This window comes from Balaenoptera musculus, chromosome 13, assembly GCF_009873245.2.
Source record: "Balaenoptera musculus isolate JJ_BM4_2016_0621 chromosome 13, mBalMus1.pri.v3, whole genome shotgun sequence".
NCBI lineage: Eukaryota > Metazoa > Chordata > Mammalia > Artiodactyla > Balaenopteridae > Balaenoptera > Balaenoptera musculus.
The window spans coordinates 66,724,401-66,749,418 of NC_045797.1; the positions used below are offsets into that span (position 1 = coordinate 66,724,401).

Consider the following 25,018-nt stretch of genomic DNA (forward strand, 5'->3'; position numbering starts at 1 on the left):
CTTTTAAGATTTTTTTGTGTAGTTGTATGTATTAGTAGTTTGTTTCTTTTTATTGCTGAATAGTATCTCATTGTATGAACATACAAGTTGATCCTTGAACAACACGGGTTTGAAGTGCGAGGGTCCACTTATATGTGGATTTTTTTCAACAGTAAATACTACACAGTCTGCAGTGGTTTGAATCCACTGATGTGGAACGACAGATATGGAGGAACTGAACCCTGTATTGGGAGGGCCGAATATAAGTTATATGCAGATTTTCAACTGTAAGGAGGGTAGGTGCCCCTAACTTCTGCATTGTTTAAGCGTCAACTGTATTACAATTTATTTATCCATTCATCTGTTGATGGACCATTAAATTGTTTCAAGTTTGGCACTCTCATGACTAAAGCTGTTATGAACATTTTGTGTATAATTCATTTTGTGGACATATGTTGTCAATTCTCTTAAATCAATTATGGAATTGTTGGATTGTATAGTAAATGCATGTTTGACATTATTAGAAATTGCAAAACTATTTTTCCAAGGTAGCTGTACCATATTATACTCTCATCAGTGATGTATGAGAGTTCTACTTGCTCCATCCACATCCTTGAAAATACTTGCTATTGTCAATGTGTGGTGGCATTTCATTGTGGTTTTAATTTGTATTTCTATGTATTGGTTATCCAACATTGCATAGGAAATCACCCCTAAAGTTAGTGGCTGAAAATAATAATAAATAATTTATTATCTTTTATAGTTCCTGTGAGTTAGGAATTTGGGAACAGCCTGACTTGGTGCTTTTTGCGTGGAGTCTCTCATTGTGGTCAGATTGCGGGCAGATATCAGCCAAAACTGCAGTCATCTTAAAGCTTGACTGTGGCTGCAGGATTTACTTACAAGGTGCTTTGATCACATGGCTGGCCATCTGATGGTGGCTACTGATGGGGTCTCAGTTCTTCACCAGGTGGTCCTCTCCACAGGACTGTTGGAACATCCTTGTGACCTGGTGTCTGGCTTCCCTCAGACTGAGCATCTATTGAGGTGATCATATGGTTTTTCTACTTCTACTTTATTTTTTTGATAAATATGATGAACTACAGTATTTAATGTTCAAATGTTGAATTAGCTTTAAATTCCCTGGATAAACCCCACATGGGCATGACTTATTCTCCTTTTTACATATTGTTGGATCAGCTCACTAATACCTTGTTGAGGATTTCTGCATGTTCAGGAAGATTACTGGTCTATAGATTTCTTTTCGTGTCTTTGACAAGCTTTAGGGTCTAGGTAATGCTGGGATCATAAAATGAGTTGGGAAGTGCTCCCTCTTCTTTTTCCTGGAAGAGAATTGTAGTTTTTTCTTTCTTCAATTATTTTTAGTAGAATTTGTTACTGAAGCCATCTTGGCCTGGTGTAGTCTTTGCTGGAGGGTTTTTAATTACTAAGTAGATTCATTTAATAATTATAGGATTATTCAGATTATCTGTTTATTTTTGAGTGAATTTTAGCAGTTTGTTTGTATCCTTAAAGAAATTGGTTCATTTCATCTAATTTGTTGAATTAATGCAAGTTAGGTTGTTCATAATATTCCCTTATTTTTTTTATGTCTGTAGGGTCAGTAGTGATGTCCCTTCTTTTACTCTTGATGCTGGTAATTTGCATCATCTCTCTCTTTTCTTTGTCATCATTCTGGCTAGAGAATGACCAATTTACCAATTTTATTGAATTAAAAAAAAACTTTTGTGATATTGATTTCTTCTATATTATTTTTCTTATTCAAATTTCATTGATTTCTGCTCTGGTTTTATTATCTTTCCTTCATTTTGTTTGCCTTGGGTTTAATTTGCTCTAATTGTTTCTAGTTTCTTAAGATCATTGATTTGAGATTTTTTCCCTCTATTTCAAATAAAATCATGTAATGCTAAAATTTCCCCCTAATAACTGCTTTAGCTGCATCGTACAAATTTCATTATGTTGTAATGAAATTTCATTTACATTCAATTAAAGTATTTTCTAATTTTCCATTTGGCTTTCTCTTTGACCCATGGTTATGTATAAATATGTTTTATTTCTTAATATTTGGAGGATTTTCCAGATATCTTTCTTTCACTGATTGCTAGTTCAATTCTGATATGGTCTGAGAATATATTTGGTTTGCTTTCAATAATTTAAAATTTGTTAAGGTTTATTTTATGGCCCTTATCTTGCTGAATTTCCATGTATACTTGAAAATAACATGTTTTCTGTTATTGTTGGGTGGAATGTTCAATCAATGTCAATTAGGTCAATTTTGTTAATAGTGTTGTTCAGGTCTTTTATATCCTTGGTTTTCTGTCTGTTTGTTATATGTGTCACCAATAGAGGAGTGCTGAAGTCTCTAGGTTTTTGTTTGCCTCTTTCTCCTTTCAATTCTATCATGTTTTGCTTCTCTATTTTGAAGCTCTGTTATTTTGAAGCTCTGTTATTATGTGCCTACACATTTAGGATTGGTATGTATTCTTCATAATTTGCCTCTTTGATTTTATGCAATATCTCTTTTTATCTCTAATGATATTCATATTTTGAAGTTTCTTTGATATTAATATAGCCATTCAGCTTTCTTTTGATTAGTGCTTACATGGTATATCTGTTCTATCCTTTTACTTTTAATCTATATATTTATTTAAAGTATCTTTCTTATTGAAAACATATGGTTGGATTTTATGTGTTTTTTAAAATTCAGTCTCACAATGTCTATCTTTTACTTGGTGTGTTAGACCACTTGTATTTAATGTTATATTTGATATGGTTGGATTTAGATCTACCATTTTTATTATTATTATTATCATTATTATTCTCTCTCTCTGTTTTTTGTTCTTCTCTTGTCCCTTTCCTGGCACCTTTTGAGTTACTTGAATATTTTTCAGTTTTAATTTATCTATTTTTTGGCTACATCTGTTTGTATTGTTATTTTAGTGTTTGCTCTTGGGATTTTATATATGTATAGACTTTCACAGTTTATTTTGAGTTGACAGTTTAGTACTTCAAGTAATATATGGAAGGCTTACAACTATATATGTCCCTTTACCCACCCCCTTAATATTATAGTTGTCATATATGTTATATCTACAGAACTTGAAATCCTGCTAGAAAATATTTATAATTTTTTCTTTCAGCAGTTATTCATATTTTAAATAACTTAAGAGGAGAAAACTGGTCCTTTATATTTACTCAGATACATACCATTTCTTTTGTTTTTCCTTCTTTCTTAAACCTCCAAATTTCCCTATTTTATCATTTTCCATCAATCTAAAGAATTCCCTTTCGAATTTTTTTTAGAACAGGCCTTCTGGTAACAAATTCTTAGTTTTTCCCTTATCTGAATGTCCTTATTCCCTCTTCATTTATGATGAATATTTTTATTGGGCACAGAGTTCTGGGTTGACAGTTCTTTTCTTTTTGCTCTTTAAGAATGTTGTTCCTCTCTTTCATAGTTTCTGGTGAGCATTCTGTCATTAAATTGTTCTTCCCTGTATGTAGCTATTTTCAAGATTTTTCCTTTGTCATTGGTTTTCAGAAGTTTTATTATGATGAATCTGTGCATGAAATTTTATTTGATTCTCTCCTCTTTGCAATTTGTTGAGATTCTTGATCTGTAAGTTTAGGTCTTCCATGATATTTGGGGAGTTTTTCAGCCATTATTTTCTCATTTTTTTTCCCCTGCACCAATACCTTTCTACTCCCCTATGGTACTCTAATTGCACAACTATTAGACCTTTTGATGTTGTCTCACATGCTCTTGAGGCTCTGCTAATTTATTTTTTCAAAATTTTTTTCTTTCAGTCTGCAGATTGGACAGTTTCTATGATCTGTCTTCAAGTTTACTGAATCTTTACTCTGTCATCTCCATTTTGTGATAATTTTTTATTTTAGATATATTTTTCAGTTTAAATTTTTCATTAAAAAAATTTCTATTTACCTACTGAGAACCACCTTTCCATCTCTTTTCCAGAATGTTTATGTTTACCTCATGGAACATAGGTATAACAGCTTCTTTAAAGTCTTTGATAATTTCAGCAACTGATCATCTTGTTTTTGGCATCTGTTGATTATCTTTCTTCTTAAGAATTGGTCACTATTTTTGTTCTTCTTTACATATTGAGTAGATTTAGGTTGCGTCCTGGAAAATTTGAACATTATGTTGTTTGGTCTGACATTTGAGTGTGGTTTAAACCTTGGTTTTGTTCTTAAAGCCTTTGTTTTGTTGCTTTGAGTCTGTCCACACAAGTGCTGCTCACAGGTGAGCTGGAACCTTGGGTCATTTTCTTTACAGAATTAACATATTTCCTTCTCCATCTCTCTCCTCTTCTAGATTTTCCTTAAACTCACAGTTTTACCCACTTGTACTACTGTGGCACAACTCCCGCAACTAGGGTTGCCTTCAGGCAAAACAGAGAGATAAAGAGAAACAAAACAGGGATTCCCTCCGTACTCTTTGGCCTGAAGGGGTCCCTTTTACCCAGTCTTCTGGCCTGAAAGATGTGTTTTTTACAGAGTTTCTGTTAGAATTTTGGCTGCTGACACCGCCAGCTAAGCTAACTCTCTTGAGGGCTTATCGTGAAATGAGAAAAAAAGAGAAGAACAAGCAAAGAAGTGGAGATCTCCCTCCATACTCTCTGGATCACAGGGCCCTTTTCCTGGCCTTTTGGCCGGAAAGAAAGGATTTCTCCAGGTATCCTTATGAGTTGCTTTTCCAAGTTTTGACTTTCTTCCTCAATATTCCTGGTTTTATTTACTTCTCAGAGTCCCTTGATAGTTGTTTTTGTATTTTGTCCAGAGTTTTTGGTTGTCAACTGTAGGATATTAGGATTTAGTGGGCTTACTCCATCTTGGCTGTAGTAGACGTTCCTTGTTCCTTTTTGAATCACTTTCCATCTACAATATTTTTCTTTCATCCATTAATATTTAGTGTTGTACCATTCTTCTGTATTTAAATTTGCTCAGATTCTGTTTGCTGAAAGTGTCTTTATTTTGCTTTTATTTCTGAAGATTTTCACTGGATATACTTTTAGGTTGATAGCACTTTAGTGTTGTCCTATTGTTACATGGTTTGCATTGTTTCTGATCAGAAGTCAGAGAAATTTTTATCTGTATTTCCCCTTCTGTTTCCCTCCCTACCATCCCATGGTTGCTTTAGGATTTTGTGTTTATCATGGGATTTCAGCAATTTGATTATTATGTGTATGGTGGTTTTCTTTATGTTTTTCTTGCTTGGGATTTGCTGAGCAACTCTTGGTTCTGTAGGTTTATATTTTTCATTATATTTGGAAATTTTTCAAACATTTTTTCTGCTCCCTATTCCTAAGAATCTAATTACAATTATGTTATACAATTAATGTATTCCCACATTTCATTAAGGGTCTATTAATTTTTTTTCAGCCCTCTTTCTCTCTCCACTTTTGTCTGGATAGATTTTTTTGCTTGTTTTAAAGTTCACTCCCTTTTTTAAAAAAATAAATTTATTTATTTTTTTATTTGTTTATTTTTGCTGCGTTGGGTCTTCATTGCTGCGCACAGGCTTTCTCTAGTTGCAGCAAGCAGACGCTACTCTTCATTGCAGTGCAGGGACTTCTCATTGCGGTGGCTTCTGTTGTTGTGGAGTACAGGCTCTAGGCACACGGGCTTCAGTAGTTGTGGCACGTGGGCTCAGTAGCTGTGGCTCATGGGCTTCAGAGCACAGGCTCAGTAGTTGTGGTGCATGGGCTTAATTGCTCCATGGCATGTGGGATATTCCCGGACCAGGGCTCAAACCTGTGTCCCCTGCATTGGCAGGTGGATTCTTAACCACTGCACTACCAGGGAAGCCCAAAGTTCATTCCCTTTTCTTCTACAGCATCTAATCTGCTGATAAACCAGCCCATCTAATATATTTTCAGTTTCAATATTATATATTTTTTTAACTCTAGAATATCTACTTCCATTTATGTTTCTCTCCTCATTATGTTTATGTTTTTTTAAAAGTCCTGAACATATTTATAATAGCTGCTTTAAAGTTCTTTCTGAGGCAGTCTGGTACCATGGGAAAGAGCACAGCCATTAGAATCAGACTTCCTGGGTTCAGATCTTAGCCTTAATGCCTACAAGCTGGGCTGATCCTAGGCAAGTTACTTATTAACCTTTCTGTGCTTTAGTTTCCTCAAAATGGTACAAAGAGATTATCTCTCTTGGAGCGCTATTGTGAGAATAAATGAGATAATACCTAAAGCTCTTAAAACAGTAGTGCCTTGCACATAATAAGCACTCAGTAAACATTGACTGTTATAATTTTTTAAGTTCCTTTCTGCTAATTAAATTATTTCTGTCATTTCTGTGTCTGTTTCTATTGACCAGGTTTTCTCTTGGTTAAATGTCACATTTTCCTGCTTCTTTGTATACCTAGTAATTTTTTATTGGCTGTTGCGTATTATAAATATTACATTGTTTAGTATGTGGATTTTGTTGTCTTCATTTAAAGACTGTTAAGTTTTGTTTGCCAGGCAGTTAATTTACTTGCCTATCGATTTGATACTTTCGAGGATTATTGTCAAGTTTTACTAAAGGAGTTTAGAGGAGCCTTTATTCTATGGTTAATTTAGGTGTTGTCTTAAGATTTGGCCTTTCTGTGGTCTCCACTGAAAGCCTCAAGTGTTCAATGAGGTTTTCTACTCTGGTTATTAAGCACTTAAACATTTCCCAATTCTGTGTGAGCTGCAGAAGTTTTTCAGCTTGCACTTCCCTCAAAGATGTTCTTTTCCTGGTAGCTATTCTTTACCCAGCCTTGTGTAATCTCATCCTATGAATGCAACTTAATACTCAGCCAAAGACTCAAGGGGACCTCTGTGCAGTTTTATGGAGTGTTTTATCTCTCTCCATCTAGATGTTCCTTCTCTGGTTCGCTCCCTGATAATTCAAGCTGCATCAGCCTTCTCAAACTCTGCTGTCTATTACCTCAGGCCTGTGAGACCACCACGCTCTATTTGGATCTCTCCTTCCTGTATCAGGGTGTGGTAAATGCCTCCAGGCAGAAAATCAGGGCAGTGCTAAGGCCTACCGCATTTTATTTTCCCTCTCTCAAGGATTATAATCGTGTGCTACTGATTATCCAATAAAAACAGTTTTTTTCATATATTTTGTCAGCTTTTTATAATTTTACAGCTTTTTATGACAGAAGGGTTAATCCAGTGCTTGTTGAGTACTCCATCATGGCTGGGCGTCTGTATGGTGAATTTGGAGATCAGAGTCATATTGGTTTGTTTCCAGAGACACATAGAGATATAGATGAGAGGGCTCACCAAAGAGAAATCAGACAAAGGGATACTTTTTATGGATACCTATAAGTTTGAACTTTTGCTTGAGGAAATGCTATTTATTGGTTTGTTTTTTTACTGAGCACTTACCAAGTTGAATGAAATACAATCTCTTTCTCCCAGGAGGAGTTCGCAACTAGCTTGGGAGAAAAGGCTGACAAGGCATGCTAATAAATAACTCCAGTGAAAGGTAGCACTTGAATGGTGAACAAATGATGCAGGTGGTTATAGTGGTTCAGTGGAGGCTTGGAGAGGTCAGTTCCTGCTGGGGTGATTAGGGACAGGTTCAGTCTGTACCTCCAGATCCCAAAAACCATTCCTTTACCATTCCTAAACCATTCCTTTAGTCTGATGAGCTCCACTTGTTCAGTGCATGATAGGAGGGGTGAAGTTCCTCTGAGACAGGAAATTATACCTCTGAAATTTTAGAAAGAATAAACTTATTACCTTTTGGCAAGGAGTCAAGTCAAAGGATATCTACTGAGAATGATGGTTTTCTTTTGGGATTACGATAGAAGTGAGTTAGAAAAAACGTCCAGAAGGAGGTGATTTGAGAGGTTTTGGAGTGAGTACATAATTAAACTTGAAAAAGAGAAGGGCAAAGGACCTTTCAAGTTGGGGCAATAACAGAAAATAATGCCCAGAGGAAGAACAACTGGTTAGAGAGAGAAAGAGAGAGAGACAGACTGACTCTGTGGTGTGTGTGTGTGTGTGTGTGTGTGTGTATGTAAGAAAGTAGGACTAGCCAGAACAGAAAGGTCTAAGGAGTATTGGGGGTTGAGGAGATGGGTACTGAGTCAGATACTCTGAATTAGATGTGGGACTGCCTTATTGAGTCAAGAATTTACATTTGATGCTGAAGAAATCAAAGTGTTTAGTTCTTGAGTAGGGGTGATGCATGTTGATTGCACATTGACTGAAGATTCTTTAGGAAATGTAGTTTGGTCATGGGTTTCAGGCCTGGACCACAGGGAGGGCTGGTAGTTGGATCTGAGCCCTGAGAGGCTGTCCCACTGGCTCAGGAATGAGAGACTCAGAGACACCGAGATGTGAGGGGAACAAAAAGGAAGAAGTCAAAGGTCTAAGGTTTTGGGCCGGGGACGCTGTAGACTGGTAGTGTTACTCATAAAGCAGACAGTTAGAATGAGGATCTGGTCTGGGGGAGAGTGGCTAGCATGATAACAGTTGTAGTGGGCATCCATCTGAGGATCAGGTTATCTGGTATGCACATGGAGATATGGAGTGGAAGCAGGAACAAGTGAGAGGTCCAGACAGAAGATATGGATGTGGGAGCTATTTACATGGAAGGAAGGTCACACCTAAGATTTAAGAAAGTTCATAATTAGGCAGTGGAATGGAGTCAATGATGTTATCAGAAAGAACTTTCTTACAAGAAGGAAGAGAGGCCGCTGGATTGTGTGGTGTCATGGAAACTGAGGGAGACAGATGTTCCATAGATGGAGTAGAAAGGTCATTGTGTTTGACCAAGAACCTTCTGGAGAGCAGGCATAGGCACAAGGAAGTTTAGAGGCAGTGCTGAGAAATTGGAGCAAAATGTGCTTACGTAGTAGTTCAAGGAGTCTATCTGTGAAAGGAAGAAGAGAAGAGAAAGAGACTGAGATGTCAGTGATGTTAGAGGATTCAGCAGAATGAAGAAAGGGTGTGTTAAGGATAGATGAAACTTCTTAATGTTGAAAATCAGAAGGGGAAAAGCTAAAGAGAAAGGAAGCTTCAGGTACCAGAAAGAAAGGGGATAATTGTGTAGCAAGACCACTCAATCTAGGCATTGCAGACTCTTATACAGGCCTCAGATGCCATTCCATCCAGGCTCTGTCTGCTTCTGCAGTCTCTTCTTTAATAGTGTTCCTGCCATTTCAGCTTTTAAAATATGTCCGGGAGATGGGGAATCACTATTTTATGAGGCTGCCCTGTGCTTGCTGGACAGATCTGTTGGAAAAATATTTAATACTGGCTGAATTCTACTCCTCCGTAACTTAATACTAATGGTAACAGCTACCATTGAACAGTTTTACAGATTACTGTATTTAGTCCTCACTATAACACAGTAAGGTTGATTTTATTATTATTCCCATTTTATTAGTTATTCCCAGATAACTAAGTCTCAGAGAGGTTAAGTCACCGGCCAAGGTCACATAGCTAAGGAGAGAAGGACCTGGTATTTGAATCCCAACCGGTTTAACTCTACCCCTATAATCGCTATGTCTTATTGCTCCTACTTGTGACTGTTATTCGTTCCCCAAGTAGTGTCCTTTCTCCAATATGAGGGCCCTTTAAATGTTTGAAGTCAGTTATCCTACATATGCTGGATAATTTCCTTTGTCTCCTCCTTCTTTTCTTTCTCTTCCTTTTTCTCACCTTTTTCTTTTCTTTTTTTTTAAATTGTTAATTCAACAAATAATTATTGAGCAGCTTCAGAATATCAGACACTGTGGTAGGTGATGCACAGATAGCAATGAATAAAACAGACCAAGGCTTTGCCCTCATGGGGTTTATAGGCTGTGGAGGGAAGCATATTGAGTGTGCAAATTAACAAATACATATATAATAAGAAAAGCTGATGAGTGCTGTGAAGGAAATAGAGTTCTAGCCTCCCTTGTCAGTTTTCCTCATAAACTCTGGGTTTCAGAGTGCTCACTATGCTTCTTTCCTCCTGACGCCTTCTCCTCTTAAGGGGTGTCCTTCAAATGAGGACAACTGCTGCTGCTGTGATCTGATCATCGTGGAGCACGTTGAGGCTCTTAACTGGGAATCTTTGTGATACAGCAGCTTAGAGGTAGGAATGGGCAGAAGAACAGGCAGGGGTGACTGGAGAGAGGACAGATGTGCAGAGGGCCATGCAGAGATGAAGGATGGAGAGCCCAGGAGTGGGGACAGATGGTTTCAATCCATTCCATGAAGTATGAGCAAAGGTCATGCTAAATAGATCACGAAGCCATGCATCCCCTTCCATTCCACAGATCCTGCCTTTCCCTTCATGCTCCAGCCCCTCTGTACCCACACATCTGCTTTACAAATGCAGCTGAGGAGGAAAGCACTGAATACGCATGTGTCACAATGGGCAGCTAAGGTCAGAAATGTGCTACAGGGAAAGGTTTCTCCCCTTTCTCCCTTCCCTCTTTCCTTCCTTCCCTTCTAGTCCCCTCCCCTCACACCTCCCCTCCCTCTCTCCCTCCCTCCCTCCCTCCCTTCCTTCCTTCCTTCCTTCCTTCCTTTCATAGTATTAGTCTTAATACCATAGTTTGGAAGACTCTGGTTGGAGAAAAATGTCAAGAAGTACAAATGCAGATTTGATACATCTGACCTTTCTTCTCTTCAGAACAATAAATGTCAAATAGCTTAAAATGACAGCCAGGATGGCTAGAGATTATTTATGTCCTTAAATATTTAGAAACATAGTTTAGACTTAAGTCTAATTTACATGAAGATTCTGACCAATGAGAATCATAAACACTTTTAAGGGACCAGCATAAGCAGTGATGTTTACATTTCAGAAAACAGAAAATGTTTTGAAAAAGCATTCTGAAAAATCAGAATAGAATGAAGTGGTAAGTGATTCCTGATAAGTAATGAGAACACTTGATAATATCAAGAAAGTATTTTGTGACACAAAATTGTGTTTGGGTTTTTTATATCTGCGTGGTGTGGTTTGGTAGCATTCCAGAGAAAGACCCACAATCCACATGTCCTGTCCTTTGATTAAATACAAAATATTATATATATGCATTTTTACTTGAATCACTTATCCCCATTTTACTAAAGACGTTTTACTGTTAAAACAGAAGGAGGGAGAATTATCTTGCTCCAGCTGTAAATCCTGATAGAAGTATATAACCTTCAGCCTGTGGAGGGTGACATTCTTTACTCTACCTCATACTCAATTATCATCAGAAGCAGCAGCGTCCCTTTTAGAGTAGAGGCTCTGAAAGGTGTTTTTTGTTTTTGTTTTTGTTTTAAAGAACTATGAACATTAGTTAACCCATTTACTTCTGAAATGACACATCATTGCATTGTGTTAAGAAAATAGAATCTGAAGTTAGTTCTGGTTCTGGTACTCAACTCCAGAACTTAGAAGTTCATAAAGTAGTGAGACAATAAAATTTTTCTGCTCCTGGAAGTCTCATCTGTAAAATAGAGATTATGTAATAATAGAGATCATTATAGCACTTGCTTTATAGGGTCCTTATGAGGAGTAAATGAGATAAGTAAAAGAAGAGTTTAGTACAGCACCTGCCACATGGTTAAAGGACTGAAAATATTATTTATTATCTTCTATTTTAGTATTATTGTTGTTTTAGTGATAAAAGGGTTCCCCTAACTATTTTTTTGTTCCTTCTTTTTTATACCATCTTTGCTGAAATTTAGCTATATTCAGAATTAGAGTTTATCCTTTATAAAATACAATTAAGCAAAGAACCCAAAAGAAAGCTTTAAATGTTGTAGACTAAAGCAGCCTATTTGCTTAAAGAGCTAAAGTCATCAGAAAATCAGTGCCATCCCATTGTGCATTTCCTAAGAGTTCCATATGGATCCAGCAAATCTTTTCTTTGTTTTTTTTTAATGTCAAATAATTTTAATTAAGTCATGAAGATTATTTCTAAACTCTTAAGATATTCACTATAAGATTTTTTTTTTTTACTTTCATAGCAGAAAAAGTCCTTATTTCTATAATTAACTATGAAGTTTGAAAACCTATGTAAGTTGAGGCAGTGGAAGGAGGGAAGAGAGTTTTGGACCAGGAGTCATGGGATTAGGTTTTCATTTTAGAATATGCTGACTTGTCCTATTTGAACCTAGGCAAATCACCTAAACTTTCTCAGTTGTAGTTTCTGTCATGTGAAATAAGTGAGTTCTAATCTCTACTATCCCTTTCCTATTAAAATTCTGTGATTCAAACCTATTTCCAGGGCTGGTTTTGAAGCATTACTGGGAAGATCCTATTTCTATAAACAGTTGCAGGGTTAATTAGAATTTCACAGAGCAGTGATAGGAAATGATAACCTTCTCTGATTCTTATATGTTTGGTAACTAGCAGATTATGATAAGAATTGTTTACCTCTAACTAATATACCTTTTCTCCACATCCACACCAGCATTTGTTATTTTTGGTCTTTTTGATGATAGCCATTCTGACAGGTGTGAAGTGATACCTCATTGTGGTTTTGATTTGCATTTCCCTGATGACTAACGATGTTGAGTATCTTTTCATGTCCCTGTTGGCCATCTGTATGTCTTCTTTGGAAAAATGTCTGTTCAGGTCTTCTGCCCATTTTTTAATTGAGTCATTTTTTTTTGATATTGAGTTGTATGAGCTGCTTATATATTTTGGGTATTAACCCCTTATTATTCATATCATTTGCGAATATTTTCTCCCACTCAGTAGGTTGTCTTTTCATTTTGTCAGTGGTTTCCTTTGCTGTACAAAAGCTTTTAAGTTTAATTAGCTCTATTTGTTTATTTTTGCTTTTGTTTTCTTTGCCTTACGAGACAGATCCAAAAAATATTGCTATGATTTATGTCAGAGTGTTCTGCCTATGTTTTCTTCTAGGAGCTTTGTGGTTTCTGGTTTACATTTAGGTCTTTAATTCATCTTGAGTTTATTTTTTTATATGGTTTGAGAAAATGTTCTAATCTCATTGTTTTACATGTGGCTATCCAGTTTTCACAGCTCTACTCATTAAAGAGACTGTCTTTTCTTTATTGTATATTTTTGCCTCCTTTGTCATAGATTAGTTGACCGTAAGTGCATGGGTTTATTTCTGGGCTCTCTATTCTGTTCTATTGATCTATGTGTCTGTTTTTGTGCCAGTACCATAGTGTTTTGATTACTGTAGCTTTGTAGCATAATCTGAAGTCAGAGAGAGTGATGCCTCCAGCTCTGATCTTTCTCAAGATCATTTTGGTGATTGGAGTTCTTTTGTGTTTCCATACATATTTTTAAATTATTTGTTCTAGTTCTGTGAAAAATGCCATTGGTATTTTGATAAGGATTTCCCTGAATCTATATTTTGCCTTGGGTAGCATGGTCATTTTATCAATATTAATTCTTCCAATGCATGAAGAATATATGCATGCATATATACTTCTTAATGGCTTATTGACTATTTCCTTAACATTGTTCTCCATTAAGCAGATAATCATAGAGACCTCTTGTGTGTTTAGAACTTTGTAAAGTCCTATAGGGTAAAAGACAGTAATCATAAAATGTGGTCCCTGACTTTAAAGAACTTATAGTTTAATAAGGAAGACCAAAAATATAGGATTTGGAGTCAAAAGTTGGAGATTCAAGACTTGACACCAGCATCAATTAACTTCATGATCTTCATTTAAGCTCTTTTGAGTCCTAGTGAAGTACAGGGGATGATTCCAATCTCACAGGGTTGTTGACAGGCTCAAATAAGATTATATATGTAGAATAGTGTTCTGTAAAATTGAAAGCCCTATTAAGCATTACACCAGCTATTTAATTAGAAATGATACAAGAGGGTGTAGATGTAAAGGCTAAGTGTCTTAGAGCAAAGAACAGTAAGTAGGGGGTTAGTGAGTAGAGACTTCCTGATGGAGCTGAGGCTTGATGGGTCCTGGAGATGAGTAGGATTTGGATAGTCAGGATGAAAGAAGGAGACCACTCCAAGTGGGGAGCATGGAACATAGAGCATGGAGTGAAGGTTGCTCAATTCAGTTTGATTAACTCAACCAGTCCTCCTGGATTACCTAATATGAACCTCATGCTCTACTGGGACTTCTCTGTTTGGAGAAGAAATGTTGTGTTGGAAAGTACAGTTGGATGGACAAGATGGGATCAGGACATGACAGGAGGGCCTTGGAGAGCAAGTAAGAATGTTTAACCTCCTCATGAAAAGAAATAGGCAGGCATCAATAGGTCTGATGTGAATAGCATTTTAGGAAAATGAAATTGGTAATGGTGTGCAGTCTGGATTAGTATGTAGAGACTGGAGTCTGTAATCTGGGGTGGAGGGTGGGGGAAGATTTGGAAAGTGGGATGGTGGAGAAAAGGATGACTCCAGAAAAACTTAACAGACTTCGGTGTCAGAGGCAAAAGAGGGAGGAATCCAAGTTTTTCTAGAACTTTTTACCAGTAAGATTAGAATAACAATGGTTCATATGATAGGAAAGAAGAATTGGGGAAGAAAAGAAATTTGGGAGGAAGAGTTGAGTTCCGTTGGCGCATGGGGAGTTGAGATGATAACCAATTCCGGGCAGCAACATTCTGTAGGCAATTGGAAATGCGGGACTAGAACTCATATAAGAAGTCAGGTTTAGGCATGGGGATTTGGGAATCATCAGCACAGAGACTCATAAATTATGCACTTTGCTTAGGCTTAATTTCATGTTTTTTAGAAGATAAGAGAAATGGAAAGCTTGCTGAATTATGGATTATGCAACTGTATTAAAAGTAATTCTCCCTTTCCCCCTCCCCTCTGTCTCCCTGATGATTTTTGTGTTCTGTTCTTCTCTCTGATCCACTCACCCTTCCCCTAATACTTTATAAACTGAGGGACACAATAACCTCTATTTCTGTCAGATCAGAAGATTGTCAGTGAAGAGATTAAGGTGATCGGGAATGTTCACCAGAAAATATGACGATCCTCTTGGCACCTTCTCCAATCCTTCAGAGATCAGAGGGATACAAACTTTCTCTAGAGGAAAGCAACCATTTATATTTATGGGAGGAAATATTAAAGAGCTAAATTCTCAGTTCCCTGGACAGCCCCACTGTTTGTTTTGCAGCTTTTTTTAAGTAAAACAGTGATTCTCAGCAAGAGACAGAGCTGCTTGGCAGATAATGTAATCAGATGAAGTAGGGTTTTCAGACCTGGTGGGTGGACTTGAAGTTGGGACTCCTCTCCTGGCACTCAGTTTTCATTTGTGGTTTGAACTGAGTTTGCACAAATAGCAGATACAGCAGTCAAAGTTGAATTTTCTTTAGTTTATCTTCTTCTTCCTCCCCTTCAAAGAGAAAAATTTCCCAGCAATTTGCTTAGATATTCTCAAGCATTACCTGGTACAGAGAGTATTGACTTGACTTTACATAAGGTAATGATGAGGAGGAGGAAGTTGGAGAAATAAGACACATGGTGCTAACATTTATTGAACATCTATTATATGCCAGGTACTTTATAGTCATTCTCTCATTTAATTTTCACAGCTGCAAAAGATGGATATTTTAATCTCTGTTTCACAAATGAGGCTCTGAGGGGTTATGTAACTTGCCCAGATCATGCAATTAGTAAGTGACTGAACTGGGATTGGGATCCCCTAACTGGGGTTAGGTTTCTAAGCCTGAATGTTTCTTTCTTGTTTCAAGCTTGTGCTTCCTTTCCATCCCTATTATAAGCAAAAATTATTTTAAAAAAAAGACACTTGATTGTAATTTTACAGAGGCCTGTGGGGTAAGATGAGAATCCAGTAGTTCTCAGATCCATATATTCCTCAGCTAGGTCACTCATTTCCCATCCCTCTCTCCTTCCTGCTTTCTCTTTTGTTTTTCCTTTCCCTTTCATAGTGGGATGCCCTCTTCTCTCCTTACAATTCTCTCTCGAGGTGGACAGGTTGAAGGATGAGGCAGAGTGGTAAGGAAATACAGCACCAGGTCCTTCATTTTTCAGGGCATCCTGTGTATACTGTTCGTTGACCTTCTGTGGAGCCTGGTCAAGGGCATGTGGTTACTACAGTTTGGCTGCATTACACCTTCTGATTTTCATGTTGACTGTGGACAGACATTGATAGAAGTACCAACTACATACAAGGTACCATAGTGGGTGCTAGAAAAATTACTTTGAAGTAAATAAATTGAAATTTCCTTAAAATTAAAAAAAATGTGTTTAAATATTGGATATTTAAGAACTATGGGCCAAGGATAAAGGAGTGTGGAAGAGAGAGGAGCAGACTGCAGTCCTTAGAAGCTAACAAGTTCGGGATAAAAGGCAAGGATGGCTTGATGTGTGGCCCTGGCCACCTACCCTGGTCCACTACACAGTCACTCTTTGGTCCATAGCCATCAGGTGTCCAGGGCTCTCTATTAGGCAACCCATTTTCAGTGACATCCCTTGGGTGGCACTCCATGCAGATGCTTTCCTCCCCTTACCTTTTTCTCCTCCTCTGAAATCTAATACATGAATGAATGGATGAGTTGGCCTACTCTTAGGGTAGATGTATCTGGGAAAGACCCATTATCTGGGCAACACAGGGAAATTGGAGTGGGCCAGGCCCCTCAAAGCACTCCCAGGTCAGTCAGTGCATGTTGACTACAGCCTTCCAGCAAAGTGTTGCTAATAGTGAGGATTTTAGGTCAATGAGGAGGCGAGGCCAACTGTGAAGATGAATTGAGATGCTGCACATGAGGCAGTCACCACAGCACTTGGCACAAGGTAAGTGCATCTCTAGATGTTATTTGTACCATGATTATGCTTATTCTCATTGAAATCAGTTAAAATGCTTTTGTCTGCAAGTAACAAAGACCCAACTAAAAGTAGCTGAACGATCTTGTATAATGAGAAGTCAAGAGTTGGTGTGTCTCTAAGGTTGGTTAATTCAGGAGCACATGATAAACTAAAGGACCCAGGTCCTTTCTGTCTTTCTACTCTGCCTTCCTTAGGGTGGGTGGCTGCAGAAGCTCCAGGCACCTTCACATGAAGCTGAAAAAGGGCAAGAGTTTCTCCTTTGTTCCTTCATAAGAGAAAGGAAAACTTTTACAAAGGCTGCTAGTGGTTTTCCCCTTGTGTCCCATTTGTTAGGACTACTTCACATGACTATGCCAAATAACACAATTCACATAGTCTCAAACTTGACCTTGCATCAGAATCACTGGGAGGGCTTGTTAAAACAGACATTGCTGGGCTGCATCCCCAGAGATTCTGAGTCAGTAGGTCTAGGGTAGGGCCTGAGAATTTGCATTACTAACAAGTACTCTGTTAGTGTAGGGGCCACACTTTAATAACCATTGGCTTAAACTCTTCAGTAGTCATCTCCCAGGTCTAGAGCAGTGCTCTTGAAGTACATAGATATCCCAAACCTGATCAGAGTTGAGGCTCTGTTAGCAAGAAGGAAGGGGGAAAATGCCTGCTGGGTAGTCACATCATCATTTTTAATTTTTGGAGTTATAGAAAGGGCAGAAGGTTTCATATTAGGCTCTTGATTCCCTCTGGGTCATATCTTGTAGGGGTGCTTTCCTTTCACTTAGGACAATCCCAGAGAACATCTGGATTACCAATTCAACTCAGCTGAAGACAGGAGAAATTTCACTGTCATGCTGTTACATAGGCTCTTGGACATCAAATATTAAGTTTAGTAGACCACTGGAGATGGCAGTGGCTGCTCCTTCCCCCTCTCTTCTTCCTCATCTTCCTCTTCTTCCTTCTTTTTTTGTCCCTACAAACTTCAGCATCATATGAAACTTCCATATTTCAGAGGACCAAATTCTCCCTTGTCCTGCAATGTGTCCACTCCAAGCTTCCCACTTTGGGGCTGTGCAGCTCCTTTGGCAGCAAAGGCTGAGGACCTTATAGCTGGAATCTGAGCAGTCACAGGCTCAGTCATCAGGGAGCTTGATGCTGTGGTTACTTCTAAATGAACAGTCATTATTGATGCTAATTGAAATTGAAGTTAATGAAAATGGGTTATTTTACAGGGCTTAAGTCGAGGCCAAAATTCTTATTACAAGTTAATTATTCTCCTTAAAAGGCACTATTACAGCCATGATTGTTTTTTATCAGCTTTTTCTCTAGTGCTGAAAGAGATTTCTTGGAAGCAGATTCCTGATATAATTATTCACCTCATCTAATTCTTAATCACCAATCATTTCTCTCTAGGTAAAGGTTAATCAAAGGTGTGTGAATTGGATATTCTGCCTTAATTGCATTTGATCAGTTTCAAAGAAACCCTTTTCTCTTTCATCTTTGGTTAGAAATGTGGTCTTTCCCTGTGCTTTTAAACCTAAAACCTGGAAGAAGGAATCAAAATGGGCTCACTGAGTAAAATGGACCGGTTCTGCTACTGGTGGCAGCAGGAGATGGACAACTCTGGGTGTGCCTGGAGTCGGGGGAAGGTGTGGGAGAGAGATTCTCTGTGGATCTATTGTTGGGAATCAACAACATAGAAACTAGGTCTTCTGTATTCTTTCCCTTCACTTTTCTTCCCTCTTTTTTCACATCTTTTTACATGGGGTTTAAACATTCAACATAAGAGTTTGGGGGCAACACATTTCGATTCATGTTGACACCCAATTCACCCTCACAGCTCTGTGCTTTTTTCAAGCTATTTCTTCTTTTGGGTTCCTTTCCATTCCTCTCCAACTGTGGCAATGCTCTTCATATCTCAAGTCTCTATCTCTACTTAAATGTCAACTCTTCCAAGACACATAGCCCCCACCCTGCCTCCTTCAAGAGAGATTTACTACCTCAGAGCTGTGACTGCATGCCTTGCCTGGCTGTTTCTATGGCAGTGTCTGTGTCTTCTTGCATCCCCTCTGCCACTCCCATAATACCATTGCAGGGAACAGTTTGTGGACCCCCATGGGACATTTAGTTTATGCCCCTTACAATGGAGAGACATATGCCAGAATCTTCTGGCACCAAACACAATGCCTGTGAAATGCATAGAAGGCCAGGGAAAGCCATAGACCCATAACCTGTAGCCAGCCCCCGCTTTTCACTCCTGCCATTGGCAATACTGGAAAGCCACTGGCTCACTCCTGTGGTCCTCCTTTCAAATGCCCATTGGCCATAAAGAAAGTCCTAGGAGAGCCAGTAGCCAATAACCTGCTGATAAACCAGTAATTAACCGGATTGAGGCTCACAATTAACATGGTGCGGGACCTCCTGAATTAAGCCTCTGGAAGTACTATTAAAATGCAAATATTATCTAGAAGGAGTAAAATAAGAAACCATGACCAATCATGCAATACTCATTTACAAAGACCATGATTTCTTTTCCACATTATTTAACCAGTCATCCAGTAGGTTTCTGAAGGAATGGTACAGGAGCTGGACCACGGTTTAGCCAGGCTGACAGCCACAGCATAGGGATTCTTGAAGCTGCAGCTTCCATTCTCAGTTTTTGTCTCTCTGCCAAGACTTCCAGTCATATAACTTTCAACTCACAGCCCATTCTCTTTTAGAGCAAAGCTTTGTCTTTTAACCCTTGTTCACATTGTGTGTTTCAGAATGAAAAAAAAAGATCTCCTAATGGAACCCTGATTCACTCCAGTGTTGTCTGCCTTCCTAGGTTGTCACGCATTCACAGTGCAAAATGGCGAGGAGGAGGCTATCCTGAATAATAAATTTCAGGGCTAATTAAGGTTTTAAATCATCCTAGAGAATTAGGCTCAACCAGCAGTCCTCGTGTGTGCCACTGTAACTTGCCAACCCCAAATCCTGCCTTATCTCCAGGCATAAAAGCCACATGAAGTTTTAAGACCTGATTCAAAAACGTATTATGGATAATGATGACACCTTGATATTAAGTCTTCAGAAAGGAGCCTGGGCATATGACTTGATATATTGAGGTTTTACCACTGATAGAAATGTTAGAGTTTTATGGCTTCCGTTGATTGTTAAGCAAATACTATATCTTTCTATAGAAAATACTGACCCAAAAAGTGCATTTTAAGAGGAGTATGTGTAAGCAGAGTGTGTATTTGTGTGTATGTGTGTGTGTTTAACACATTGCCATACTTAGATATTTCCCTGTCTTTCTCTAAATGGAAAAGCAAAATACTTGAGAATTTAAAGGGAGTTGAAAATCAAAGAATATCCTGCATTAAAAAAAATTCTTAGTGCAGTCTGGCTGCGCCGCAGCTGCCAGGCCCTCGGACAACGCAGGGAGGCCCACAGCGACGTGGACTAGGCCGTGTGGATGACAGGCTCTTGGTGCTCCAGCCAGGCATCAGGACTGTGCCTCTGAGGTGGGAGAGCCAAGTTCAGGACAATTGGTCCACCAGAGACCTCCCAGCTCCATGTAATATCAAATGGCGAAAATCTCCCAGAGATCTCCATCTCAACGCCAAGACCCAGCTCCACTCAACGACCAGCAAGCTACAGTGCTGGACACCCTATGCCAAACAACTAGCAAGACAGGAACACATCCCCACCCATTAGCACAGAGGCTGCCTAAAATCATAATAAGGTCACAGACACCCCAAAACGCACCACCAGACATGGACCTGCCCACCAGAAGGACAAGATCCAGCCCCATCCACCAGAACACAGGCACTAGTCCCCTCCACCAGGAAGCCTACACAACCCATTGCACCAACCTTAGCCACTTGGGGGCAGACACCAAAAACAACGGGAACTACGACCCTGCAACCTGTGAAAAGGAGACCCCAAACACAGTAAGTTAAGCAAAATGTCAAGACAAAGAAACACACAGCAGATGAAGGACCAAGGTAAGGACCAGACCTAACAAATAAAGAGGAAATAGGCAGTCTACCTGAAAAAGAATTCAGAATAATGATAGTAAAGATGATCCAAAATCTTGGAAATAGAATGGAGAAAATACAAGAAACATTTAACAAGGACCTAGAAGAACTAAAGAGCAAACAAACAATCATGAACAACACAGTAAATGAAATTACAAATTGTCTACAAGGAATCAATAGCAGAATAAATGAGGCAGAAGAATGGATAAATGACCTGGAAGATAAAATAGTGGAAATAACTACTGCAGAGCAGAATAAAGAAAAAAGAATGAAAAGAATTGAGGACAGTCTCAGAGACCTCTGGGACAATATTAAATGCACCAATATTTGAATTATAAGGGTCCCAGAAGAAGAGAAAAAGAAAGGGACTGAGAAAATATTTGAAGAGATTATAGTTGAAAACTTCCCTAATATGGGTAAGGAAATAGTTAATCAAGTCCAGGAAGCACAGAGAGTCCCATACAGGATAAATCCAAGGAGGAACACCCCAAGAAACATATTAATCAAACTATCAAAAATTAAATACAAAGAAAAAATATTAAAAGCAACAAGGGAAAAACAAAAAATAACATGCTAGGGAATCCCCATAAGGTTAACAGCTGATCTTTCAGCAGAAACTCTGTAAGCCAGAAGGAAGTAGCAGGACATATTTGAAGTGATGAAAGGGAAAAACCTACAACCAAGATTATCCAGCAAGGATCTCATTCAGATTTGACAGAGAAATTAAAACCTTATGGGGAAAAAGAGAAAAAAGCTAAGAGAATTCAGCACCACCAAACCAGCTTTACAACAAATGCTAAAGGAACTTCTCTAGGCAGGAAACACAAGAAAAGGAAAAGACCTACAAAAACAAACCCAAAACAATTAAGAAAATGGTAATAGGAACATACATATTGATAATTACTTTAAATGTAAATGGATTAAATGCTCCAACCAAAAGACATAGACTGGCTGAATGCATACAAAAACAAGACCCGTATATGTGCTGTCTACAAGAGACCCACTTCAGACCTAGGGACACATACAGACTGAAAGTGAGGGGATGGAGGGAAATCATAAACAAGACGAAAAGACAACCCTCAGAATGTGGGAAAATATTTGCAAACAAAGCAACTGACAAAGGATTAATCTCCAAAAGGGAAAAAGATATTCCATGCAAATGGAAATCAAAAGAAAGCTGGAGTAGCAATTCTCATATCAGACAAAATAGAATTTAAAACAAAGACTATTACAAGAGACAAAGAAGGACACTACATAATGATCAAGGGATCAATCTAAGAGGAAGATATATCAATTGTAATTATTTATGCACCCAACATAGGAGCACCTCAATACATAAGGCAAATACTAACAGCCATAAAAGGGGAAATCGACAGTAACACAATCATAGTAGGGGACTTTAACGCCCCACTTTCACCAATTGACACATCATCCAAAATGAAAATAAATAAGGAAACACAAGCTTTAAATGATACATTAAACAAGATGGACTTAATTGATATTTGTAGGATATTCCATCCAAAAACAACAGAATACACATTCTTCTCAAGTGCTCATGGAACATTCTCCAGGATAGATCATATCTTGGGTCACAAGTCAAGCCGTGGTAAATTTAAGAATATTGAAATCGTATCAAGTATCTTTTTTGACCACAATGCTATGAGACTAGATATCAATTACAGGAAAAAATCTGTAAGAAATACAAACACATGGAGGCTAAACAACACACTACTTAATAACCAAGAGATCGCTGAAGCAATCAAAGAGGAAATCGAAAAATACCTAGACACAAATGACAATGAAAACTCAACGACCCAAAACCTATGGGATGCAGCAAAAGCAGTTCTAAGAGGGAAGTTATAGCTATACAAGCCTACCTTAAGAAACAAGAAACATCTCAAATAAACAACCTAACCTTACACCTAAAGCAATTAGAGAAAGAAGAACAAAAGACCCCAAAGTTAGCAGAAGGAAAGAAGTCATGAAGATCAGATCAGAAATAAATGAAAAAGAAATGAAGGAAATGATAGCAAAGCTCAATAAAACTGAGAGCTGGTTCTCTGAGAAGATAAACAAAATTGATAAACCATTAGCCAGACTCATCAAGAAAAAAAGGGAGAAGACTCAAATCAGTAGAGTTAGAATTGAAAAAGGGGAAGTAACAACTGACACTGCAGAAACACAAAGGATCATGAGAGATTACTACAAGCAACTCTATGCCAATAAAATGGACAACCTGGAAGAAGAAATGGACAAATTATTAGAAAAGCACAACCTTCCGAGACTGAACCAGGAAGAAATAGAAAATATGAACAGACCAATCACAAGCACTGAAATTGAAACTGTGATTAAAAATCTTCCAACAAACAAAAGCCCAGGACCAGATGTCTTCACAGGTGAATTCTATCAAACATTTAGAGAAGAGCTAACACCTATCCTTCTCAAACTCTTCCAAGATATAGCAGAAGGAGGAACACTCCCAAACTCATTCTATGAGGCCACCATCACCCTGATACCAAAACCAGACAAAGATGTCACAAAAAAAGAAAACTAGAGACCAGTATCACTGATGAACATAGATGCAAAAATCCTCAACAAAATACTAGCAAACAGAATCCAACAGCACATTAAAAGGATCATATACCCTGATCAAGTGGGGTTTATCCCAGGAATGCATGGATTCTTCAATATACGCAAATGAATCAATATGATAAACCATATTAACAAACTGAAGCAGAAAAACCATATGATCATCTCAATAGATGCAGAGAAAGCTTTCAACAAAATTCAACACCCATTTATAATAAAAACCCTCCAGAAAATAGGCATAGAGGGAACTTACCTCAACATAATAAAGGCCATATATGACAAACCCACAGCCAACATCATCCTCAATGGTGAAAAATTGAAACCATTTCCACTGAGATCAGGAACAAGACAAGGTTGCCCACTCTCACCACTATTATTCAACATAGTTGTGGAAGTTTTAGCCACAGCAATCAGAGAAGAAAAAGAAATAAAAGAATCCAAATTGAAAAAGCAGAAGTAAAGCTGTCATTGTTTGCAGATAACATGAGACTATACATAGAGAATCCTAAAGAGGCTACTAGAAAAGTACTAGAGCTAATCAATGAATTTGGTAAAGTAGCAGGATACAAAATTAATGCACAGAAATCTCTTGCATTCCTATACACTAAGGATGAAAAATTTGAAAGTCAAATTAAGAAAACACTCCCATTTACCATTGCAACAAAAAGAATAAAATACCTAAGAATAAACCTACCTAAGGAGACAAAAGACCTGTATGCAGAAAATTATAAGGCACTGATGAAACAAATTAAAGATGACACAAATAGATGGAGAGATATACCATGTTCTTGGATTGGAAGAATCAACATTGTGAAAATGACTCTACTACCGAAAACAATCTACAGATTCAATGCAATCCCTATCAAACTACCACTGGCATTTTTCACAGAACTAGAACAAAAAATTTCACAATTTGTATGGAAACACAAAAGACCCCAAATAGCCAAAGCAATCTTGAGAAAGAAAAATGGAGCTGGAGGAATCAGGCTCCTGGACTTCAGACTATACTACAAAGCTACAGTAATCAAGACAGTATTGTACTGGCATGAAAACAGAAATATAGATCAATGGAACAGGATAGAAAGCCTAGAGATAAACTCACGCACATATGGTCACCTTATCTTTAATAGAGGAGGCAAGAATATACAGTGGAGAAAAGACAGCCTCTTCAATAAGTGGTGCTGGGCAAACTGGACAGCTACATGTAAAAGAATGAAATTAGAACACTCCCTAACACCATACACAAAAATAAACTCGAAATGGATTAAAGACTTAAATGTAAGGCCACACACTATCAAACTCTTAGAGGAAAACATAGGCAGACCACTCTATGACATAAATCACAAGATCCTTTTTGACCCACCTCCTAGAGAAATGGCAATAAAATCAAAAATAAACAAATGGGACCTAATGACACTTAAAGGCTTTTGCACAGCAAAGGAAATCATAAACAAGATGAAAAGACAACCCTCAGAATGTGGGAAAATATTTGCAAACAAAGCAACTGACAAAGGATTAATCTCCAAAATTTACAAGCAGCTCATGCAGCTCAATATCAAAAAACCAAACAACCCAATCCAAAAATGGGCAGAAGACCTAAATAGACATTTCTCCAAAGAAGATATACAGATTGCCAACAAACACATGAAAGGATTCTCAA

General features: G+C 37.9%; 1 protein-coding gene across 1 annotated transcript in view; it reads left to right on the forward strand.

The window, feature by feature from the left end:
* The window catches only part of ALK (ALK receptor tyrosine kinase), a 738,293-nt gene that overhangs the window by 10,784 nt on the left and 702,491 nt on the right, over positions 1 to 25,018 (forward strand). The window contains exon 2 of the mRNA XM_036872826.1: positions 16,007 to 16,011. Within this exon, the coding sequence (XP_036728721.1) occupies positions 16,007 to 16,011 (5 nt within the window). The remainder of the gene's footprint in view (positions 1 to 16,006; positions 16,012 to 25,018) is intronic.